This window comes from Pangasianodon hypophthalmus, chromosome 4 (assembly GCF_027358585.1).
Source record: "Pangasianodon hypophthalmus isolate fPanHyp1 chromosome 4, fPanHyp1.pri, whole genome shotgun sequence".
NCBI lineage: Eukaryota > Metazoa > Chordata > Actinopteri > Siluriformes > Pangasiidae > Pangasianodon > Pangasianodon hypophthalmus.
Window position 1 is genome coordinate 17,052,894 of NC_069713.1, and position 22,818 is coordinate 17,075,711.

At 40.8% G+C, this 22,818-nt stretch overlaps 1 protein-coding gene across 3 annotated transcripts in view; it reads left to right on the forward strand.

The window, feature by feature from the left end:
- The window catches only part of chd3 (chromodomain helicase DNA binding protein 3), a 46,379-nt gene that overhangs the window by 2,216 nt on the left and 21,345 nt on the right, over nt 1-22,818 (forward strand). For all 3 annotated transcript variants that reach the window (XM_026937151.3, XM_026937150.3, XM_026937149.3), the window contains exons 2-32: nt 104-240; nt 351-521; nt 764-888; nt 986-1,224; nt 1,867-1,994; nt 4,338-4,467; nt 4,672-4,847; nt 6,504-6,761; nt 6,928-7,131; nt 7,399-7,616; nt 7,717-7,848; nt 8,159-8,249; nt 8,379-8,570; nt 9,656-9,856; nt 10,326-10,463; nt 10,613-10,734; nt 10,830-11,003; nt 12,438-12,579; nt 13,243-13,374; nt 13,520-13,637; nt 14,212-14,336; nt 16,174-16,405; nt 16,557-16,726; nt 16,929-17,106; nt 18,215-18,301; nt 18,469-18,554; nt 19,601-19,734; nt 19,878-20,022; nt 20,682-20,847; nt 21,436-21,578; nt 21,733-21,970. In XM_026937151.3, the coding sequence (XP_026792952.2) occupies nt 104-240; nt 351-521; nt 764-888; nt 986-1,224; nt 1,867-1,994; nt 4,338-4,467; nt 4,672-4,847; nt 6,504-6,761; nt 6,928-7,131; nt 7,399-7,616; nt 7,717-7,848; nt 8,159-8,249; nt 8,379-8,570; nt 9,656-9,856; nt 10,326-10,463; nt 10,613-10,734; nt 10,830-11,003; nt 12,438-12,579; nt 13,243-13,374; nt 13,520-13,637; nt 14,212-14,336; nt 16,174-16,405; nt 16,557-16,726; nt 16,929-17,106; nt 18,215-18,301; nt 18,469-18,554; nt 19,601-19,734; nt 19,878-20,022; nt 20,682-20,847; nt 21,436-21,578; nt 21,733-21,970 (4,932 nt within the window). The remainder of the gene's footprint in view (nt 1-103; nt 241-350; nt 522-763; nt 889-985; nt 1,225-1,866; nt 1,995-4,337; nt 4,468-4,671; nt 4,848-6,503; nt 6,762-6,927; nt 7,132-7,398; nt 7,617-7,716; nt 7,849-8,158; nt 8,250-8,378; nt 8,571-9,655; nt 9,857-10,325; nt 10,464-10,612; nt 10,735-10,829; nt 11,004-12,437; nt 12,580-13,242; nt 13,375-13,519; nt 13,638-14,211; nt 14,337-16,173; nt 16,406-16,556; nt 16,727-16,928; nt 17,107-18,214; nt 18,302-18,468; nt 18,555-19,600; nt 19,735-19,877; nt 20,023-20,681; nt 20,848-21,435; nt 21,579-21,732; nt 21,971-22,818) is intronic.

Here is a 22,818-nt window from a genome sequence, read left to right on the forward strand (position 1 = left end):
TATTGTCAGTCCTGTTTAGTCGTCACTCTAGTCTTTGCCCCCACAACCCCCACCCCACCCCCAACACACAAACATACACGTCCCTCTGTGTTCTCTTTCTCAGACGATGGTGAGGATGGAGGGGAGACATCAGGCAGGGAAAGCCTGGGAAAGAAGAAGAGAGGTCCAAAAAAGAAGAAGGAAACTAAAAAGAAAGACAAAGACAGCAAGACCACCAAAGCACGCAAGCGCAAAAAAATAGTACGTTGTTCCATCTAGCACTGTTCGTTAATAAATTTCATTTGAATATTGTGTTTTTGCCACTTTATTTTGTCATTTGTCAAATCTAAATTGGCATCTCTGTGTCGTAGGACAGCGATATAGAGAGAGACTCAGAACAGGACTATGGAGTGAACTCAGACAGTGCGGTCAGCGATTATGGAGAGAAGAAGAAGAAAAAGAAGCATAAAGAAAAGAAAGAAAAGAAGACCAAGAAAAAGAAAAAAGACGACGACGACAGTACACACGAAGAGACCACAAAAGTAAGACAGCTATCTGATCTTTAGTGGTGTTTATGAAAAACAAGTGCTTCAGAGTTCCTAGCTACAGTATATCGTTTTCCATCTTACACTTCAGTGGGCCGTAGATGCTAGATGCTATACTTTGAAGCATTCTTAATTTGGATGAAAGCATCTTCTCTTCTACTGATGGGTCATGATGAAGTATAGTGTCTTAGGAAGATCCGGTATCTTATGATCATTGTTTGGTTACATGTTTCTTTCAGCCAGTAGAGCTAAAGACATCTGCTCAGTTGGCAAAAGACTGGGGTCTGGAGGATGTGGATCATACTTTCACAGAGGAGGATTATCGCACACTAACCAACTACAAGGCCTTTAGCCAGTTCATGAGGTACTGCGCCAACTATATCTGGTTAATTTGGCACTTAAATGCACCACATGCATCAGAATGAAATAAGGATGACTGGGGATTTTAATTTGTTGTGCAGGCCTATGATAGCTAAGAAGAACCCTAAGATCCCCATGTCTAAAATGATGACCATCTTGGGAGCAAAGTGGAGAGAGTTCAGCTCCAATAACCCCTTCAAAGGTTCAGCAGCCGCTATTGCAGCTGCAGCAGCCGCCGCCGCGGCAGCCGTTGCTGAGCAGGTCTCCGCGGCAACCGCCTCGCCCGAGCCGCCCCCTCAGCCACCCCCACTTCGCAAGGCCAAGACCAAAGAAGGGAAAGGTGAGTGGCTTAGAACAGGATGGAGGTGCATAGTGTTGTCATAATAGTGTATAAGTGATGCTGGAATTTGGTTCATTATTAACTATATATTGTTTGCACAGGGGATCTCTTTTGATTGTGTAGCAATGCCAGTGTAAGGATTATTTTTAAATAACCCATATTTTACCCCACCTATTATTTTTTTTATCAATTTTTATGGTTTTAAGAAATTTTTGTTTTTATGTTTATGGTAATAGTCAGATCCCTTCCCACTGTAATAATACCGAATGTACGTGTGTGTACAGGTGCAAAAGTGAGATGGAGTGCATCTGCCAAATGACTAAAATATATATTTGTAATTTATAATTTATATAAATTCTCTATAATTAAGCGTCATTTATAAAAATGAATAAAAGGGAATATGCCAGGTGCATAGATTTTTAGGTTGGAAAAGATATTTTAAATATTATTCCACATTTATTGGAAATGTATAATGCGCCCTTTAGAATGCAACATAAGGGTTAAATTTTTTCTGGTCTTTTGTTCTATTTTGGAATAAAGATATAAAGTTTCTCTTTTATTGGCAAGCAGCTAGCAATTATTATTATTTGTATGAACGCCTTCAGTGTTTGTAGCGTGCTGTTCTGTGTTTGTGTGTGACAGGCCCTGGTTATAAGAAACGCAGCAAGAGTCTACGCACCTCTGACAAAAAGAAGCCCAAGCCTAAGAAGATGGCTCCCCTCCGAATAAAACTGGGAGCTCTCGGGAACAAGCGCAAGAAGAGCAGCTCGGTGAGAGCGAATGCTGGTTACATGGTTTGCGTTGTTGAGTGAAGCAGTATGAAATTTGTTGGTGTGCTTCTTTGCAAGCTTGTGTGTGTAGATTTTTTAATGTGATTAGCAAGCCAACTCCAGAATTATTGGCACCCTTCATGAGAATATAGGCAACAATTTACACTCTATACTTTTTTGTTCAAACCTTTTACCTCATATTACTTACCTTTACACTAATAAAAATAATTCTTAGTTAATAATATAGTATTTAATAGTATTGCAGCATCAGCAGTAAACAAAGTAGCACTTCTTACCTGTGAATAAGTTATGCAGTACATACACAAGTATTTACTTTAGATCAATCAACACACAGACATATTAGACTGGTAAATCCTTAACATTGACTATACAGATTGCAGTTTTGAGGACGATAGCTGTTAGCTGGCTAGTTTGTTGCTAAACTAAAGATGAACATGGAGGAGTCTCCAAATCTAAAATGTATGGAGGCCGAAAATTATGTCATTCCTAGCTGTCATTCCTAATTCACAGTCAGTGGTGTGTCAGGGGTGCTGGGTCGGAATTCACCGATCAGGAGAGAGAGAAAGAGTGTGAGAGTGTAAAGAAACAAAAGTAAAAGAGAACGCATCCAATATTTATCAGTTCTGATGGTGTTTTAGTTTTTTTGTTGAACATTTATTTGTTCTCTAATCTGGTGGAAAGCTAGTGAATGTAAGACAGTTTGTTACAACTTGCAGAACTAGCAAATGCGAGATAATTATTGAGTTTCCTTATATATTTGTATATATATTTGTATATAAGACTCACTTATATTGGGCAAGAGTGCGTGATTCAAGCCCTCTGCTTGTCTGATCTGTGTTTTTAGTCTCTGATGTGAGTTTTAGCCAGCAAGCCAGCACTATCTGGCTCGTGCCAAACTCTTTTGACAGCCTGAAGAACCAGTTACACAAATTGGATAACAAAGTACAGAGAGAACACAGACTAGACTAAAAACCACTGGAAATGACCAAAAGTGATCATTTTGTTATCTACGCTGTATTTTAGCTAGCTAGCTAGAGTTAGTAAGCTAGCTGCGTCTGTCAGCCCTGGAGATGAGCAGAGCCTCGGGGAAAGTCCCGACATCCAGTCCAGGGTCCGGTTCACAAAGTTGAACATTAGGCAACTATATATTAAGTTTGCTCTGTAGATTTTGTGCTGTTTATGATTCTGCAAACGGAGCACAGTTACGCTGCGGCAGGTAAGCGATGCACAGACACTGCTGCTTGATCAGGCAGTCACAGTAACAGCTAACTGGCTGACAGTAGCTTATAGACGAGCTGTGGTTGGCACGTAGTAACTATGACTGTCACATTGATGTACACAGTAGATATTTTATTCTCATAAATTCTTCGTGAATCTCGAATACCTGGGCTGTATCCCGACTGCATACCTACATACTAAAAATAGAATGCCACTATATCATTGGTATCATTACAGTTTAGTTACACCACTTTGTGTACATTATACGGTTTGGGATGCAGCTTTAAATTCTTTCTGAATGTGAGATGAATTGATACGGTGGAAAAAAAACCTAGCACAACCCACGTCACGAAATGTTCTTATACAAGTACTTTGTAATAGCATTTTCTTCTGGGGGGAATTCCAAAATCGTACATTGTAGATGTAAAACAAATGCAAAAAATTGTCAGTTCCGGAAAATTTTAGATTTGAGCATACTGGCCACCTACACAGTGAGGGTGAGAGGTGTTGAGGAAGCCAAAGATTGCAGTTTCAGAATTGCGTGGTTTAGTGTATTTGATTCTTGGGGTTTCAAATGTCAAAATCTATTAAATGCCAACTTTTTAACAAAATGCTGTTTGAAAGGGGTGCAAGAAAGAAGCCTGAGAGCAACTCACAAAATGGCCAACTCGATCACTCTATCGTGAGACAAACTCTATTGAAAACCTGTGGGCCGGACTGAAAACAACAGTCCACATACACAAGCCTAAGAATATAATATATAAAGAGTAAAATGCTCTGCATGGATGGAGACCACTGTTATTATCCCCGTGGATGGCTACACCAAATATTAATTGCACTTATTAAAAAAAAATTATGTATGAAAAATAGTGTGTTAAGAGTAAACCATACATAACCCCCATAAGTTTAAGGATAAAATATCACCCATCGCATGTGTTCTTTATTTTATGTATTAATCTCTGCTCCTATGAAGGGCGCCGGTAATTTTGGAGTTGACTATGTGACAAATTAAATATCATGATAATGACTGATATCATGAAAGTTTGTGTGAGTGGTATGTTGTTCTTTATAGTGATGTTCTAGTGGTGTGTGTGTTTTATGTAGAGTGAGGATGTGGACGATGATGACTCTGAGCAGGAGAACTCGAGTGTTCACAGCTCATCAGTGCGCTCAGACAGCTCCGGCCGGGTGAAAAAGAACAAGCGAGGTCGGCCAGCAAAGAAAAAGAAAAAAGGTGGGTGACATTTTCTGTTCCTTTTGTTAACTGTGCTTCTCTGGCCTATGGCACTTCCTCTGTTTGTTTTTTTCAAAGATGATTAGGGGCTCTGAAAACCCACAGAAATAATTATATGAAGTGTCATGAAGTCCAGATGTCAGCAAATTCATGCTGTCGGCTTGTTGCTGTGTGCCCTCTCTTATCTCTCTCTGTCTCTGTCAGTGCTGGGAGATGAAGATGGTGATGGCTATGAGACAGATCATCAGGACTACTGTGAGGTGTGTCAGCAGGGAGGGGAGATCATACTGTGTGACACATGCCCCAGAGCGTATCACCTAGTGTGTCTGGAGCCCGAGCTGGAGAAAGCTCCTGAGGGCAAGTGGAGCTGCCCACACTGCGTGAGTCACCTTCATAATACTTAAGCTCTTCTAAAGCTTGCTTAAAAGCTTAAAAGAGCAACAGGTTCTTTTTTTTGTTAAAACCTGAGTTATAAGTATTATGTAGTCGCTTTGCAGTGTTACATGTTTTGAGGAGAGCTTGGAAAATCCTTTTTTTATCAAACTATGCCACTGGCAGAAAGTTGTGACACTTCGAGAGACCAGCCATGTGACCAGTTGTGAGGTAGATCAACTATGCACAGACTTTGAAGCTGATGACTGTCTTTGCTACATTTTATAACTGTGTGTATTTGTATTCGTAATTTAAGAAGATACACTATATGGCCAAAATGATGTGGGCACGTGACCATGCCACCCATATGTGGCCTTTCCCAAACTGCTGCTACAAAGTTGGAAGCACACAATTGTATAGAATGACTTTGTCTGCTGTAGCATTACAGTTTTCCTTCACTGGAACCATGGAGCTCAAACATGTTCCAGTATGACAGTGCTACTGTGCACAAAGCGAGGTCCATAGAGACATGGTTTGCCAAGGCTGGAGTGGAACAACTCGAGTGTCCTGCACAGAGCCCTGATCTCAACCTCACTGAGCACATCTGGTATGAACTGGAATGTCGACTGCACCCCAGGCCTCCTCACCGAACATCAGTGCCTGACCTCACTAAAGCTCTTGTGGCTAAATGGGCAGAAATTCCCACAGCCACGCTCTAAAATCTAGTGGAAAGCCTTCACAGAAGAATGGAGGTTATTACAACAGCAAAGAGGAACTAAATCTGGAATGGCATGGTTGATGTCCACAGACCTTTGGCCATATAGTATAAAATGTCAAGAAAAGTGAATCAGATCATAACACTTAACTAGGGTGACTGCTGACTGCTATCTTTCTTTGTTTTAGGCTGTTGTTCTATTTAAATGAATGAATTCACATGGTGTTAGACATTACTATTTAGTTATTATACAGCCTATTATGAATAAGTTATTAACTGAAATTAATAGAAAATCTGCATAGTTGTTAGAGTGAGGAATGTAGATAGAAATTAATCTGGTATCATCTTTTTTTTTTTTGTGATTGAATCTGTTCTGAAATCATTTCATCAACAGACACTATATAATATAGGGGTCACTTACACAAGGCTGGGGTCAGTGTTACACTGAGGCTAAGTTAAAGTACCACCTGCTCAGCTAATATGGAATAATGTAACATCACATTGCTTGTGAGTTATTTGGAGAATGTTCTTTATATTTGGGATATCAAAAATGCAAATTTGGTCTTAAATTTTAAGTGGAATCAAAAAGTTTCACAATTGGCCATTTTTTGACACATAAAACTACTTTGCTAGGGTCCTGCAAGTAAAACCCATTAGAGAAGCAACAATACACTTTCAGGCCACTATTTTAGTGCAGTTTAGATTGACAGGAGTCACTAAATACCTGTTGAACTGAAAATGTTATGAAGTACATTGTTTTTTTATAGTTCATTTTTAATGAAAAGTCATAAACCTTTGTGAGTACTGTAGCCACATATACAAAATGTTAGATGCACTTGAAATCCATTCTTCACTGATAAATTTTTCAGTTTTGTAATTTTCTAATTGTTTTGTGTTTTAATTTGATGGAGAAAATCACGCTGTAAATCAGTGATGTGCTTTTTGCTAGGAGAAAGAAGGGATTCAGTGGGAGGCGAAAGAAGAAGACTTTGAAGAGTTTGAAGAAGAGTGTGATGATGGCGGAGTGGTGGAGCCAGGACCAGGAGGAGAGGAAGAAGAGGATGATCACATGGAGTTCTGTCGAGTGTGTAAAGATGGAGGGGAGCTGCTATGCTGTGACTCCTGCCCTTCCTCTTATCACATACACTGCCTCAACCCCCCACTGCCTGAAATACCCAATGGAGAGTGGCTGTGCCCCAGATGTACAGTGAGTTCTGCAGAACTGAACTAGAACATATTGAATTGGGCTGAACAGATATAACTGAACTGTTTCAGAACAAGATGATTTTTTGTATGACAACAGTAATGCATTTTGAAATGGTGAACAAGATTGTATGTGCTGTTATTGCTCAACTTTGCTGTCCATTTCACAGTGTCCACCAATCAAAGGGCGAGTACAGAAGATCCTACACTGGCGATGGGGTGAACCTCCTCCTCCTGTGCCTGTTCCTCCGCCCCCAGATGCACCGCCTGATGCTCCACCCCCACCTCCCATGAAAGGCCGGCCAGAGAGAGAGTTCTTCGTGAAGTTGGCAGGACAGTCCTACTGGCATTGTACATGGATCACTGAACTTCAGGTGTGTGTATATATGTGTGTAAATGAGAAATAGAGAGACTGAGATGCAAAACAAGTGTCACCTTATCAAATATATTATATTAAATATATATTAAATGTGCTCTATAAATAAAGTTTGACTTCACTTGACTTGACTATATATTAGATGGATAGAGAGATAGACAGATGGACAGATAGACAGATAGATGTTACATATAAAAATATATATAGTTTGGCACTGAAGAACAAAGTCTACATCTTTCCCCTTTTCTTATCCTTCTGTCCTCAGCTGGAGATCTTTCACTCTGTGATGTTCCGTAACTACCAGCGGAAGACTGATATGGATGAGCCACCTAGTCTGGACTATGGCTCTGGAGGAGAGGAGGATTCTGGGAAAAGTGAGAAACGACGGGCCAAAGACCCTCAATATGCTATCTTAGAGGAGAAGTACTACCGCTATGGCATTAAGCCAGAATGGATGATGGTACACAGAATAATTAACCACAGGTATGTTTTGTTTTATGCAGCTTAGTATCGTGGCTGTTGTATTCATATGGTGATGTATTAGTAATGTTTTGTGTTTTCGTGTTCATGTGTGTCTTTGCAGTGTGGATAAGAAGGGGAACTACCACTACCTGGTGAAGTGGAGAGACTTAACTTACGATCAGTGTACATGGGAAAGAGATGACTTGGACATCCCAGAGTTTGGCATCTATAAGGCAGCTTACTGGAGACACAGGTACCACTGATAAGTCCCATATAGAGACAGCTTATACCTTTTACTAGGATTAACTTGGATCATGGGTGGATGGATGGATGGATGGATGGATGGATAGATAGATAGATAGATAGATCACTTTATTCATCCCAGAGGGAAATTCACAGAGTGTTGAGCCAGCCGGGAGAGTGTATATACTGTGTATGTTGGAATACCAATATACACAGTAAAGAATTCTGCCAATTAGCTACGACAGCTTATAAGATTTTGTCAGTATGTGTTTTATTAGCCAGTGAAACCCTTAACACTAAGTTTCTTTTGGGTCTCATAGAGAGGAGGTGATGAAGGAGGACCCAGACAAGCCAAGGAAGATGAGGAGAAAAGAGGAGAATGATGAAGCTCCTGGCACGCCTGTTAATGATGTGAGTATGAGCCATTGGCAGAACTGTGCTGCTTTCCCTTTTTTTCAGCTGTGCTCAATATTTAATGATGAATTATCACAAAACACTTTTGTTCATTAAAAAAACCCTGTCCCCTCATGACTCACCCAGCCCACGATAAAGTACGAGGAGCAGCCGGACTTTGTGACAGTAACAGGGGGAACTCTGCACCTCTACCAGCTGGAAGGTCTCAATTGGCTGCGCTTCTCCTGGGCACAGGGCACCGATACCATCCTGGCTGACGAGATGGGCCTGGGAAAGACTATCCAGACCATTGTCTTTCTCTACTCACTCTTTAAAGAGGTGCGTCTTCCATGCCATCTTTTTAGCTGGTGTAGTGAGGGGCAGGTAATGCTCTCTGAGGCATTAAGAAGCTTATCACTTTTTCAACATCGATCTGGAAATATATCACTTCGGCATCTCTTTGTATGCTTTATATCAGTGGCCATAACAAACGATATGCGTATTAACACCAGATACAGCTGTGCAGTGGTTCAGTAGTGGCCATTATGCATTAGGACTGTTTTTTTCTACACTTAGCAGACAATAGTTTATAGGCCAATAGCATTTCTAAATTTCTATCGGCAATCTGGTTCAGGTAATTGTTCATAATTATATAATAACTGTCTCAATAACCATTTAAAATTGCTAAATGAGCTAAATGTTATTTTATGAAGTTGTAACCAATATTATCTTTTCTGCATATCTGTATTTAAAATGTGCACATCAAGTTATCAGGGTCTTCGGGAATGTTTTCTGTGTTCATTTTAGACAGAACCCACAGAAAGACTCAAACTCAAACCTGCATGCACTGCACAAAATGTTAGCAAGTAAAAATTTCTTGCATATAGGCAAATTAAACTATCTCTCTTTATTAGATAAATTAGACAAATATGAGTATTACCCCGATTTCTTGATATTTTTACTCATTTCAATCTTGAAATTGTCTTATTCTGTTGGCAGTTTTTTCCTCTTTTGGCTGCTCCTGTTTGGGGTCGCTACAGCGGATCACTCATCCGCATATTTTGATTCTGGCACAAGTTTTATGCCGGATGCCCTTCCTGATGCAAGCCTCCCCATTTCCGGGCTTGGGATCGGCACTGACAGTGCACTGGCTTGTGCAGCCCTCCAGTGGCTGGGGTCAGTTCTCTGACAGGGAACTGAACCCAGACCAAGGCAATGAGCACGCTGCCTGCTAGCCACTAGTCTACCAGGGAACCTTATTCTATTGGCAGATAATTTTGCTTATTTCAAGCATTTATTTGTGGAAAGAACCTAAATTATCTGCCAATAGAATCTTGCTAAGATATGATTTTTTGCATTGTGTAATTCAGTCTCCAGTCTCCTTTAGAGTTTTTGTGTCTGTGCTCCCTCTTATCACTGCTCAGGGTCACACCAAGGGGCCGTTCCTGGTGAGCGCCCCACTCTCCACCATCATCAACTGGGAGCGGGAGTTTGAGATGTGGGCTCCAGACTTTTACGTGGTCACATACACAGGGGACAAAGACAGTAGAGCTATCATCCGTGAGAACGAGTTCTCCTTTGACGACACTGCCGTGAAAGGAGGGAAGAAAGCCTTCAAACTGAGGGTGAGAAGGCAACAGGAAAAATGAATATGAACCCCAGACCTGTTTTATGTACTGCCACCATTTATACCAGTGTCTGCTTTAAGTTCATCTTGCTAATTTCCTGTTAAACTTGACGTAAAATATGTTGCTTGTTATTGAGAGGTTTAGGCACATGCACATGTTTGGCACATATTTACAAAATCCTGATCTACTGCAAATAACATCAAACAGCAGTAGCTAGGTTTACATGCAGCTCAAAATCTGTTCATAATTCCACAACAAATAATGTTTATGCACATATGCACATAGGTGTGGTTATGTAATGAGATTTTCAACAGATAAGGAGGTCAGATTGGTAGAGGATAGACCACAAAAGTGTGGTAAGACAAAAAAGGTTTCCGGAAAGGAGACAAAGACTGCTAATAATAAAGATGACATTTAGGACTGTAGATGACATTTTAGTACGTCTCTTTCTCTTTCTATATCCCAGAGAGAAGCTCCCATTAAATTCCATGTGTTGCTGACATCCTATGAGCTGGTGACTATTGACCAGACTGCCCTGAAATCCATCGACTGGGCCTGTCTAGTGGTGGACGAAGCTCACCGTCTCAAAAATAATCAGTCCAAGGTACCTGCCTTTGTGCGCATATGCGTGATTGTGTACATTACAGTCTGTATTTATGAGTATTTATTCTTTAGTAGTATAAAAATTCAGTGGAAGTGACTAGAGTGCATAAAATTCCTGCTGTTAATGTTGAAGTGTGTGTGTGTTGTCAGTTTTTCAGGCGACTGAATGACTATAAGATTGATCATAAACTGCTGCTAACAGGCACGCCCCTTCAGAACAATCTGGAAGAGCTTTTTCACCTGCTTAATTTCCTCACGCCCAACCGCTTCAAGTGAGCAAGAACACATATGCGTTTCTCACACACACACACACACACACAAACACATTCACAGAGCTCAGTCTGTCTCTCTGTCTCTGTGTCTGAAGTAATCTGGAGGGCTTTCTGGAGGAGTTTGCGGACATCTCCAAAGAGGACCAGATCAAGAAGCTGCATGATCTGCTGGGGCCGCACATGCTGAGACGGCTCAAGGCGGACGTGTTTAAGAACATGCCGGCAAAAACGGAGCTCATTGTGCGTGTGGAGCTCAGCCCTATGCAGAAGTGAGAGAACAGTGAGAACACAAATGGGAAGTGGGTTTATAGAGTTAGGCAAGATATAGGATGGCATTATCTATTATAGTCATGTGCAGACTCAAACACTGCTTTTTGGTACTAGAATATACTGTGCAGCATTATTGGCACCTTTCATTAAAATGAGCTAAATGTAGGCCTAATGTTTAGAAGGAATGTCACGGGCTCCTAAGTGGCACAACAGAAAAGTGTTCACCCTCTCGTGTGGAGCTCAGGAGTTAAAACCCTGACAATGCCACAGCCACCCAAGGGAACAAAATTGGCTAGGTTCTTTGAGCGGGAGGGATGACATACTTTCTCCTCTGTCAATTGGAGCAGCAAAACCAATCATGGATGTCTGTAAGCTCATGTATGTGGAAGACAACAGAGAGTGCTTTTCTCCCAGTGTCTTCAGCTGACTTGTGATACAACATGAGCAGCAGTTTGAAAAGTAATGTCACTTATCAATGGAGGAAAAGGATTGATTTCAGTGTAGTCAATATTTGGTAAAATTCCCACCGAGCCTCTTCCTAAATGGCTAACAAAGTTGGAGACCAGTGTAAAGGAATTCTTGACCACACCTTTTTGAAGAACTCTGTTTCCAGGTATTTTAAGATCTTCCGAGAATTATTTTTGTTAGAGGAAACGTAAGTGGTTTCTCTAATTGTGAGTGGAAGACTTGAAGCATTGTGTGTAATGTATACCGTCTACAATACATGCCGATAAAGCTGCACTCAACTGTCTTTTGTTTATAAAACATTGTTGAACTAGTTTTCTAGTTGCTGACTAATCTCCTTCCCCACTACTCTTTGGTTGATTGCATAACAAGTCCCACTGCCCCATTCCACTTCTTAACTGGAGTCTTGCAGTGCATTTTCTGGCATCAGAACGTGACCAATAACTAAGCACATTTCAAAATGTTATCAATTTCCTGCTACTGGTGATATACAGAGAATATCCTCAGACAACCTGTCTACAAACAATAAGCAAGAAGATCTCCTCTTTAGGTAGCTGAAAATATTGATGTAAAAAGTGTAACTGACAGATTGGTACAAATAAAATTCCAAGAGACTGATAGGTTGGCATGATGTTGTTTTTGATTGCTGCCTTAAAATTTTGAATTTTAGACCTGCTTGATTTTGGCCAGTTTCACCAAGAAGGAAAGAAAGCTATTGGTGCAGTCTCAGCAATATTTCATTCTTGCATAAGAGACAAGCATTTTGTACTGTAACTCATGCTTATATTTGAAGTTTCACCTTGACTATTTCAGGGTTGGGTCACCTATATGATTTCAGGTTGCAACTGTATGGTAGGAGAACCAAAGGAAAACAGGAGTAAAGTTAGGGTGCAAAGGTTAAGTGAGCAAAAATGAGTTAGCTGATTTAGTAATAACCTTTGCATGTTTGTCTGTATGTTTCTGTAAAGAAAATACTACAAGTTCATCCTGACAAGGAACTTCGAGGCACTGAACTCGAAGGGAGGAGGGAACCAGGTTTCTCTGCTCAACATCATGATGGACCTGAAAAAATGCTGCAACCACCCCTACCTCTTTCCTGTCGCATCCATGGTGAGTCATGCAATTACCACTACTTATTTATCATGGTTAACCTAATGAGTCTCACATACACACATGCACACACTAATTTCTAACACGTTCCTGTTGCCTCCACAAGGTGAGATATACACTCATGGTATCACTACTGCTTTGTAAACAGAAGATCCCGAGTTAAATTTCAGCACTGCCTCCATCAGCCGTTGTTCACAACTTCCTGTGGTTTCCTATGGGGCAGTGGCACTTCAGTGGTTGAAGCTCAGAGCAAGTAAAATAAAATTTAATCCCAAGACTGCCAGACATCCAATTTTAGTCCCTTGAGACAACCTTAAGTCTTAATTGCTTGGATTCTATCATATCTCAGTTGGATAAAAGAGCCTGGCAAATAAATAAATATAAATGTATTCTTTTGTCCTCAATGTTTTGGTAACAATAGTGACAACAGCAGTCAAAGTGCTGCCACCTTGTGTCTTAAATTGATACTGCACAATTGGTCAGTTTGTATGAGACTTTCTTCTCCAAAAGGATGCCAAATGTCTGTGTAGTTTGAGCTTCTTCCTTTTAGGCTTCCCTTTTTAACTGCTTTATATGACTGAAAACTTTTAACAATAATTACAGTTTCTTTCTTTAGTAATATGGAAAAGGCACATTGCTGATGCTGTGTGTGCGCCTAAATAGGAAGCTCCAAAGACGCCAAGTGGATCATATGAGGGGGTCAGCCTCACAAAGGCTTCTGGGAAACTGATGCTGCTGCAGAAAATGCTGAGAAAACTGAAAGAGCAGGGCCATCGTGTGCTTGTGTTCTCTCAGGTAAACACAGATAAACATGGTTGATTTTTATAATATATGTCTTGTACATAATAATTTACCACACGCAGTATTGCGCATAGAGCAGGATCATCATGCAGTACTGTTTATGTACTCTCTCAATTTCTGATGGTCATGTTTATATTAGATGACTAAGATGCTGGATTTGCTGGAGGATTTCCTGGACTATGAGGGTTATAAATATGAGCGCATTGATGGAGGGATCACTGGAGCACTACGACAGGAGGCCATAGACAGATTTAATGGTGAGAATTTCTCTATTGCATCATCTGTTCATGACTGGTTTTCTGTACTGAGAACCATGTTTTAATGTGACAATAGTTTAAACCATAATCTCAGTCTAAACAAAGAATAGAGGTTAGGTCCATATCATGAAACCTGCATAAACCCTAACTAGGGATTATATAAAAGTATATAAAAGTTCTTTATGTATGTTGATACATCTCGGTTTTGACTTCTGTAGCCTACATTGTGATGTTTCTCAAGTTTTATCACTTGCTGCTTTTAAAAGCCTTCTTTAAAACTGCTTTTAATAGTCTATAACTTTCGTTCATCATCAAATTGAATTTTGTATGCCATTTTAAAGCTATTTGGAAGCCTGTAAAATAATCTGTAGTGTTTATTTTTCATTACAAATGTTTGGTACAATTAACATTTTTAAGTCTAAGTGAAACTCATGACATTTCTTTCATCGATGCAGAACCTTTCTTTAAGAATTTATTGTTTCTACCCCCTAACCATAACCCACTCCTACCGCCTGTCTGGTCCAGGTATAATACAACATAAAGTTAATATCTGTGAATTTTCTCTTAATTTCAGCTCCAGGTGCACTTCAGTTCTGTTTCCTTCTGTCTACAAGGGCAGGGGGACTGGGAATCAATCTGGCCACTGCAGACACTGTCATTATCTTTGACTCTGACTGGAACCCTCATAACGATATTCAGGTATAAGCACACACACACACACACACACACACACAGGCAAGAAGAGACAGATTAAGTTATGGTGCTTTGGCATTTAAAAAGACGTATACACACACACACACACACACACACATATATATATATATATATATATATATATATATATATATATATATATATATAATCTCAGTGATGCTCGATCGGATTGAGATCTGAGGAAATTGGAGGCCAAATCAACACCTTTGTCATGTTCCTCAAACCAGTTTGGGATCCAGTTTCCTCAAACCAATGGCAGGGCACATTATCCTGCTGAAAGAGGCCACTGCCATTATGGAAACTGTTGCCATGAAGGAGTGTCCTTGGTCTGCAGAAATGTTTAGGTAGGTGGTACATGTCAAAGTAACATCTATATGAATCCCAGGACCCAAGGTTTTCCAGCAGAACATTGCCGAGGGCATCACAATGACTCTGGCGGCTTGTCTTCTTCCCATAATATATCCTGCTGCCATCTTTTCCCCAGGTAAGCGACGCACATGCACCCGGCCATCCATGTGATGTAAAAGAAGACATGATTAATCAGACCAGGCCACCTTCTTTCACTGTGCCATGGTCCAGTTCTGATACTCATGTGCCCATTGTAGGTGCCTTCAGCGGTGGACAGAGGTCAGCCTGGGCACTCTGACCGGTCTGTGGCTACACAGCCCCATACGCAGCAAGCTGCGATGCACTGTGTGTCTGACACCATTCTATCATAGCCAGCATTAATATTGTCAGCAATTTGTGCTAGAGTAGCTGTGGGAGTGGACCAGATGGGCTAGCCTTCACTCCCCACACACATCAATGAGCCTTGGGCATCTGTGACCCTGTCACCGGTTCACCGGTTGTCCTTTCTTGGACCACTTTTGGTAGGTACTAACCACTTTATCCCGGGAACACACCATAAGACCTGTCGTTTTGGAAATGCTCTGACCCTCGTCAAGACATCACAATTTGGTCAAATTTGCTCAGATCCTTACACTTGCCCATTTTTCCTGCTTGGAGCCAGCAACCTGTCTCTGAACGTGGACAAAACAAAAGAGATGGTTGTTGACTTCAGGAGAGCACGGAGCAACCACTCTCTGCTGAACATCGATGGCCCCTCTGTGGAGATCATCAAGAGCACCAAACACCTGGCAGAGAACCTCACCTGTGCCCTCAACATTGACCAAGAAAGCCCAGTAGCGTCTTTTTGCGAAGATTGAGAAAAACCCATTTCCCACCCCACATCCTCACCACATTGTACAGAGGGACTATCGAGAGCATCCTGAGAAGCTGTATCACTGCCTGGTTTTGGAAATTGCACTATCTCGGATCGCAAGACCCTGCAGCGGATAATGACAGCTGAGAAGATCATCGGGGTCTCTCTTCCCTCCATCACAGACATTTATTCCACAAAGCCACCAGCATTGTGGATGACCACACGCACCCCTCACACAAACTCTTCACCCTCCTAGCCTCTGGCAAAAGGTACCAAAGCGTTCGGGCCTTCACGGCCAGACTGCATAATAGTTTCTTCCTCCAAGCCATCAGACTCCTCACTACTCAGAGACCAGACGACAAAACACATGCGCACACACGCGCGCGCGCAAAAAACACGCGCACACCCAGTTATTTTATATATATATATATATATATATATATATATATATATATATATATATATATGTATATGTATATTTTGGGTTATGTGTTGTATTTCTATTTGAACATGTATGTCAGCTCTGACAGCTAATCATACCATGTCAGAGTGAAGAAGCAAGTCATCTATTTACTTCTTTCCACCTGTCCCTCTCTCTACATGTCTCTCTCTCTCTCTTAGGCCTTTAGTCGGGCCCATAGGATTGGTCAGGCAAATAAGGTGATGATCTATCGGTTTGTGACTCGTGCATCTGTTGAGGAACGGATTACCCAGGTAGCCAAGCGTAAGATGATGCTGACCCACCTGGTGGTGCGGCCAGGGCTGGGTTCCAAAGCTGGCTCCATGTCCAAACAGGAACTGGATGACATCCTGAAGTTCGGCACCGAGGAGCTATTCAAGGATGAAACTGAAGGTGAGAGTGTAAAAAAGGAATATATGGCTAAATAGAAGGATGATTGGATAAACTTGTGAATGAGATGGAAGGAAATTTTTTGAGATGCACACTACATCCTTGAAATGACTCCACATCATTCCCAAAATTGTGTCCTTGTGTGCATGTCCAGCGGGAGACAATAAGGATGAGGACAGCAGCGTGATTCACTATGATAATGCCGCCATTGAACGTCTGCTGGACCGGAGTCAGGATGCCACTGATGACACAGACATGCAGAACATGAATGAGTACCTTAGCTCCTTCAAAGTAGCCCAGTACACAGTCCGAGAAGACGACAAGGTAAGAGAAGTAAAGGAAAGAAAGGAATGAAAAAACACTCAAAAGGACTGACGTAGCAAATAAAAATGGAAAGTTATGATAAATAATACCAGTTAATATGTGCTTCTGGTTACTGCCCCAGCTCGCTTCTTTCTTTCTTTTTTTTTTTACCCTATTGTGTATGTATGTATATGTGTGTGTATATGTGCATGTGTTTTGGCAGATTGAGGAGATTGAGAGAGAGATCATTAAGCAGGAGGAGAACGTAGACCCAGATTACTGGGAGAAGCTTCTCCGGCACCATTACGAGCAGCAGCAGGAGGATCTGGCCCGCAACCTGGGCAAGGGCAAGAGAGTCCGCAAACAGGTCAACTACAATGATGCTGCACAGGAGGATCAAGGTACATCTGCATACAGGACATAAACACCACAGTAAGCAGTCAACCAATCCCAAGCCCTGGAAGGTTTCCTTCAACCACTGCTGTCCACCATTACCTCGGTCAAGTGTTGACCATGTTAGCTATGCAGGAACATTAAGTTCAAGACCTCAAACTGAGAGTAGTATTTTTGCCTTTATCCTTTTGTTGAATTAATGCCATGGATGTGTCCTTCCAACACATACTGAAGGCCTTGCTCTCAGCTTCTACCTGAAATTTTTCCTTGGGCCCAAGTCTGCCAAGATTTGCAATAGCTGGCTTAAATTAATGATTCCAGTCTCTGTTTTTCAAAAGCTTGACAACAATAACCAAGTATAGGTAGAGCTTGTTATTAGTCGGATACATCTGCTTAGATTTATATGAATATTTTTGATAGATTTGTGACACATTTTGTTGTGTTTAGTTGTGTGTTTTTTTTTTTACATTACTGTGTCTCATATTTGTCTTTTTAATGGTATGGCTGCATAGGAGTTAGAAACTGCTGTTAGTGACTGAACAGGCCAGAAATTACAGAAAAATTATACTAAAGTGAGAGTATGGTATTATGTTACTTAATTTAATTAAGATTAAGACTTAACTGAAAGTTAAGTATTCCTAAATGTACTGAAATTTTAAATTAAAGAGGAAATTATGGGGTTTGTGTCCATATCTTTTCTTTCTAATTTCATTCATATGAAATTGGACAAAATCAAACAAATCACTCTCACTTCTTTTAATCCATAAGAATTTTTGATGGACTTATGCAGTCCTTGCACCATGATGCCAAGTGATTTACGTCTTTAACAAATACATTTATAATTCACAGAAACACAATTTGCCAAACAAAAGAAAATAAAAATATTTGATCCATACACTTTGATATGTATAAAGAGTTCTTTGAAGATCTAAATGAAAATGTAAGCAGGTAAAAAAAAATTTTTTTTTTTCTTTTTATTTACTATGGGTGGCAATTAAATAGCTCTGAGTCCAGGGTGCTGTATCACCTGGACTGGTAGCTAGACCTCATATAAAGTGAGAGCTGTTGGATGTGGATGTGTGAATGTGTGGCTGACCCTGCTGTCTGCGGTTTCAGAGTGGCATGCTGATATCTCAGACAACCAGTCTGAATACTCTGTGGGATCAGAGGAGGAGGATGAGGACTTTGATGAGAGGCCAGAAGGTGAGGAAAGCAAGCATATGCACAGACTCCTACAAAAGTACTGAGTGAACAGACAGAGGCTTTGATGTGATTAGCGATGGTTCTTACAGTGTGTGCTGTTGATATTACAAATAAACGTACAGTAATGTTTTGAACAGACATTTGGTAGACGTCTTTTCCTCTTGCAGGTCGAAGGCAGTCTCGGAGGCAGATCAGAAACGAAAAGGATAAACCACTGCCTCCTCTGTTGGCTCGAGTGGGTGGCAACCTTGAGGTAAAAGTGTCTACTCTTTCAAACACATTGGCTGCAGCTGTAATGTCGAGTTCCTGACCTGTCACTGAAGGGCCTTGCGGTATAATTTCACATGATTACCCAATCAACTCTACAATCAACTTCAGCTAACATCAGATTGTAATTATGTATTGGCCATTTTTGACTGTGATCACTTGATAAGTTGAAGGAGCCAGTGTACACAACAACTCTGGCTTTATGCCCTTCAAAACATGACCAGCTGACAGATCAGTGCCGGTGTGTATAAAGCCTCTCAGAGTAAATTCTTGGTCTAGTGGCAAGAAAATCAGAAAATAATTCCTACGATTAGGCCTAAGAATAAGAGCAATGTACTGAAATTTTTTAGCCTTACTCTTAAATGGACAAGTATTTAGGAGTAATTGTTAATAGTGCAGAAATGTGGCAGCACTGAGACAGAAAAGTAGGTGTGCACACAATCTTCCACACTAACGCAGAGCTCATAAAGACATTTGTGGGTGCACATTATTTTCTTATCCTGACTAGTCTCACGTAGGTTTGGATCAGGATGACCCCAGAGCTACCCTCTGTGCCGTTCTGTCTGCTTGCACCAGCTCAACTACAATGTTTGTATAAGTGTTTGAAGAGAAACAGGCAAAATCTCAGTCACAGCTCTTAAAGTAAATATAGAGCTGCTGTAACCGGATGTCCTCGGTGGAAATTGCTTTAAATCTTTTATCACAGAGATCATGGCTTATTTTTTCCCCCGATTTTCTCCCCAATTTAGTTACCATCCAATTCCCACCCACCAGTTAGATCTCTCCTATCGTATAACAGCTACCAGCTGAGGAGCGGGAAGGCTAACATGAAGCCAGCCAGCCACATCTTTTCAAACTGCTGCTCATGCTGCGTCCCAGGGCAGTGTACCATACTTGCTATCTACCCTCTTCTGCATACATGAGCTCACAGACATCCATGATTGTCTGTGATTTGCAGGAGAGAGAGAGAGTATTTAGCAGTTTGTATAATGCACATATGTGCATGTATGTGCTTCTCTGTGTGTGTTATAGGTATTGGGCTTTAACACGCGTCAGAGGAAAGCTTTCCTGAATGCGGTGATGAGATGGGGTATGCCTTCTCAGGATGCTTTCTCCTGCCAGTGGCTGGTACGAGATCTGCGTGGCAAAAGCGAGAAAGAGTTCAAGTAAGAAACGTTGATGAGCAGAGATTCAAGCAAAATGAAGGGAAACAGAAAGAAATGACTGCAAGATGAAGACGAATAGTGCATACATGAGGAATTGCTCATTTCTGTGTGTGCTTCCGTGCTCTATTTCCCTCTCTCTGCAGGGCATATGTTTCTCTCTTCATGAGGCACTTGTGCGAGCCGGTAGCTGATGGCTCAGAGACATTTGCCGATGGCGTGCCGAGGGAAGGTCTGTGCAGGCAACCTGTGCTGACCCGCATCGGAGTCATGAGCCTGGTGAAAAAAAAGGTCTGCCTTGTTTATTTAGGCTCAATTATATTACCCATATTAGAAGAATTCAGTATATTACTCTAATGTGATATACAGTACCATTAAGGAAAGCAGTGTTTGACTATTTGAATTTCTAATAGAATTCCAGTGCATGATTTGACTTGCCTCCACTCAGTTTTAGATGTTCCAAAAGATCAGATCATAGAAGTTACTTCTTTGTACCACTGCACAGTTAATCATATTGCTTGTTTGGGTGCATGGATTAATTGAAGGATTGCCTTTATATATAGCATTTAAAAATCATTCAATTGATGTTATTTAGGAGCAGGCTTATTTTGTACATGTAAAGGAACGTAGACTCTTAACGTACATTATGAAATACTATTTTCTATTGATTAAAAATGCTAAAATGTAGTAATTATGATATCATCATTTAAGCAAAACAAGCAATGTTAAGAAAAACAACCGTGATTATCATTTTAGTCTTTGCTGTGCAGCGCTACATGTATGGTTAACAATAGCTGAAATCTTTTTTTTCTTTGCTTCTATGCTTCTATGTTAAAAAAAGTAAGAAATATGTGGAAAACAAAGCACTGAAACAGTTGAGACGTCTAGCCAAATAATGGAATTTCCAGAAATGTCAAAGACAGAGGTGCTTCCTGCTCTGGTGTGTGCAGGTTCAGGAATTTGAACACATTAATGGAAAATGGAGTATGCCTGAGCTGAAGCCTGAAGTCACTGGGGACTCCAAGAAATCCTCAAGAGCTTCCTCACCTGCCATTAAAACAGCTACACCCACTCCAGAGCAGAGCTGCAACAACACACCCTGCACCTCAAAGCCAGGTATACACACACACAAGACACATGAACATAAACATGTCCATGTCTAGTGTTCACAGACAAATACATGGACACATACAGCATACCATCACACACATACACAGTCGCTAGAGATTCACATGGAAATTCTTAACCTGTAGACATGCTCTCACAGTCACACCTAAACAAGAAGGTACAGTTGTAGTGTTTGTCCACAAGAGGGTAGAGTGAGACTGTAATGAGCAAATCCAGCACCGAACTGTATGCTAGTAATTTGTGAGCTCTCCTTCATCCTCACTTTTTAGCCACAGATTGGTCCAGGCTATTCTTGCTGATGATGTACTGTTACATTCCAGCAGATTACAGGAAGCCTTTTTTTTTTTTGCTCTTTCAGTTTGGACAGCTGGATAGCCTGTGCACTTTTGTCATTATTATAAATGCCAATATTCTGATAGTGATTAACAGATGATATTTTGTGCAGCCCTAGTAACTGAATAACCCAACCATTGAAAGCACATGTGCACAGACATGACCTGCAGAAACATGATGAACATACATACAAAATCAGACAGTTGAAGACACGTGACAAGATTTTGGTCTGTGACTTTCTAGCCACACCCTCTCCACCTGAGAAACCAGAAAAGATTGGAAAGGAGGGAGAGCGAGAAGAGGGAGAGAGCCTGACTGATGCAGAGAAAGAGAAGGGGAGAGAGGGGAAAGAAGGAGAAAACCCAGACAGTACAGAATCTAAAGAGGTAAACGTGTGGGTGTGTGAGTAAGTATAGGAGTGAAGGGCTGGTTGCACATGTGGTTTTGTGTGTCTGTGCATGTATGTGTGTTTAGTAGAATTTAGCAAAGTGAGAGATGTTCTTTTTCTGTCTCGCACTCTCCCTGGTAACAACTCTAAAGGAGACTGAAAAAGATACTGCACCCAGTGAAATGTCTGAGCCATCTGAAGGGTTCACAAGAGCAAGTGCAGGAGACTCCAAATCAAAAGAAGCTTCTGACACCATTCCACCCTCACCAAAGTCAAAGTGTGGGAAAGAAAAGGGTGGAGAGGAGGAGAGCCCTAAGAAAGAGGCTGGTATTGAAAAAATGAAGGAAGAATCCTCATCAGAATTTCCTGCAATCAAAGACGAGAAGCAAGGTAGACTGCATGATGTAAATAAAAGAATACTTCAGGTTTATTTTTCAAATATAATCTCTATCCATCATCTATGTACAAGAACTTTTAACACCTTTGCCTGCACTGAAAAAAAAACTATTTACTCTGTTACACCTAACTCTAAGATGCAAGGAGACACAACAGGGTAAACTAAAACCGACATTTACTAACACAAAAAAACAGTGATAACAGACTCATAACGTCAGTAATCAGTGATGTCAGTCAGTCAGGAATGCAGTTGTATAAACTTGGAAGTATTGTACCAGCAAGTGTGTGAATGCACAAAGTCAAAATAAACAAAAAACCAAAACTAAAGCGAGGAGATGGCAAACTGTCTAAGCAGCAGCAGCCCTGACTAGTGGAATCAGTGAGGTTAAATCAGCCACCGCAACAGGTGCGCCCAAGCCAATTGACATCAAATGAACCTACAAGAAAAAGAGAGAGAAAAAAGAAAACACACAAACAGCATTAACTGGGTCATAACAACTCACAACGTAACAATGGAAGTCTAAGGGCAGTTGTTCAGTTCAAAACTGTCACCAGTGGTGATAAAAATACCCAAATTCCTTACTCAAGTAAAAATGCAGTGATTCATCTTAATAAATAGTCTGGTAAAAGTATAAACTCTTAAAATTACTTAAATCTTAAAATTACTTAAAGTAGGAAAGTAAAAGTACAAGAAAGATTCAAAAAAGAAAAAGACCTCGGTCTCAAATCACACACTGATTTTAGTGACTGGTGGTCACTAGATTAGTAAATTAGTGCCCCTTTCACCAAGGAGCAACAGTATTCCTAAACTCTCAAATATTAGCTAGCATGATGATAACTCT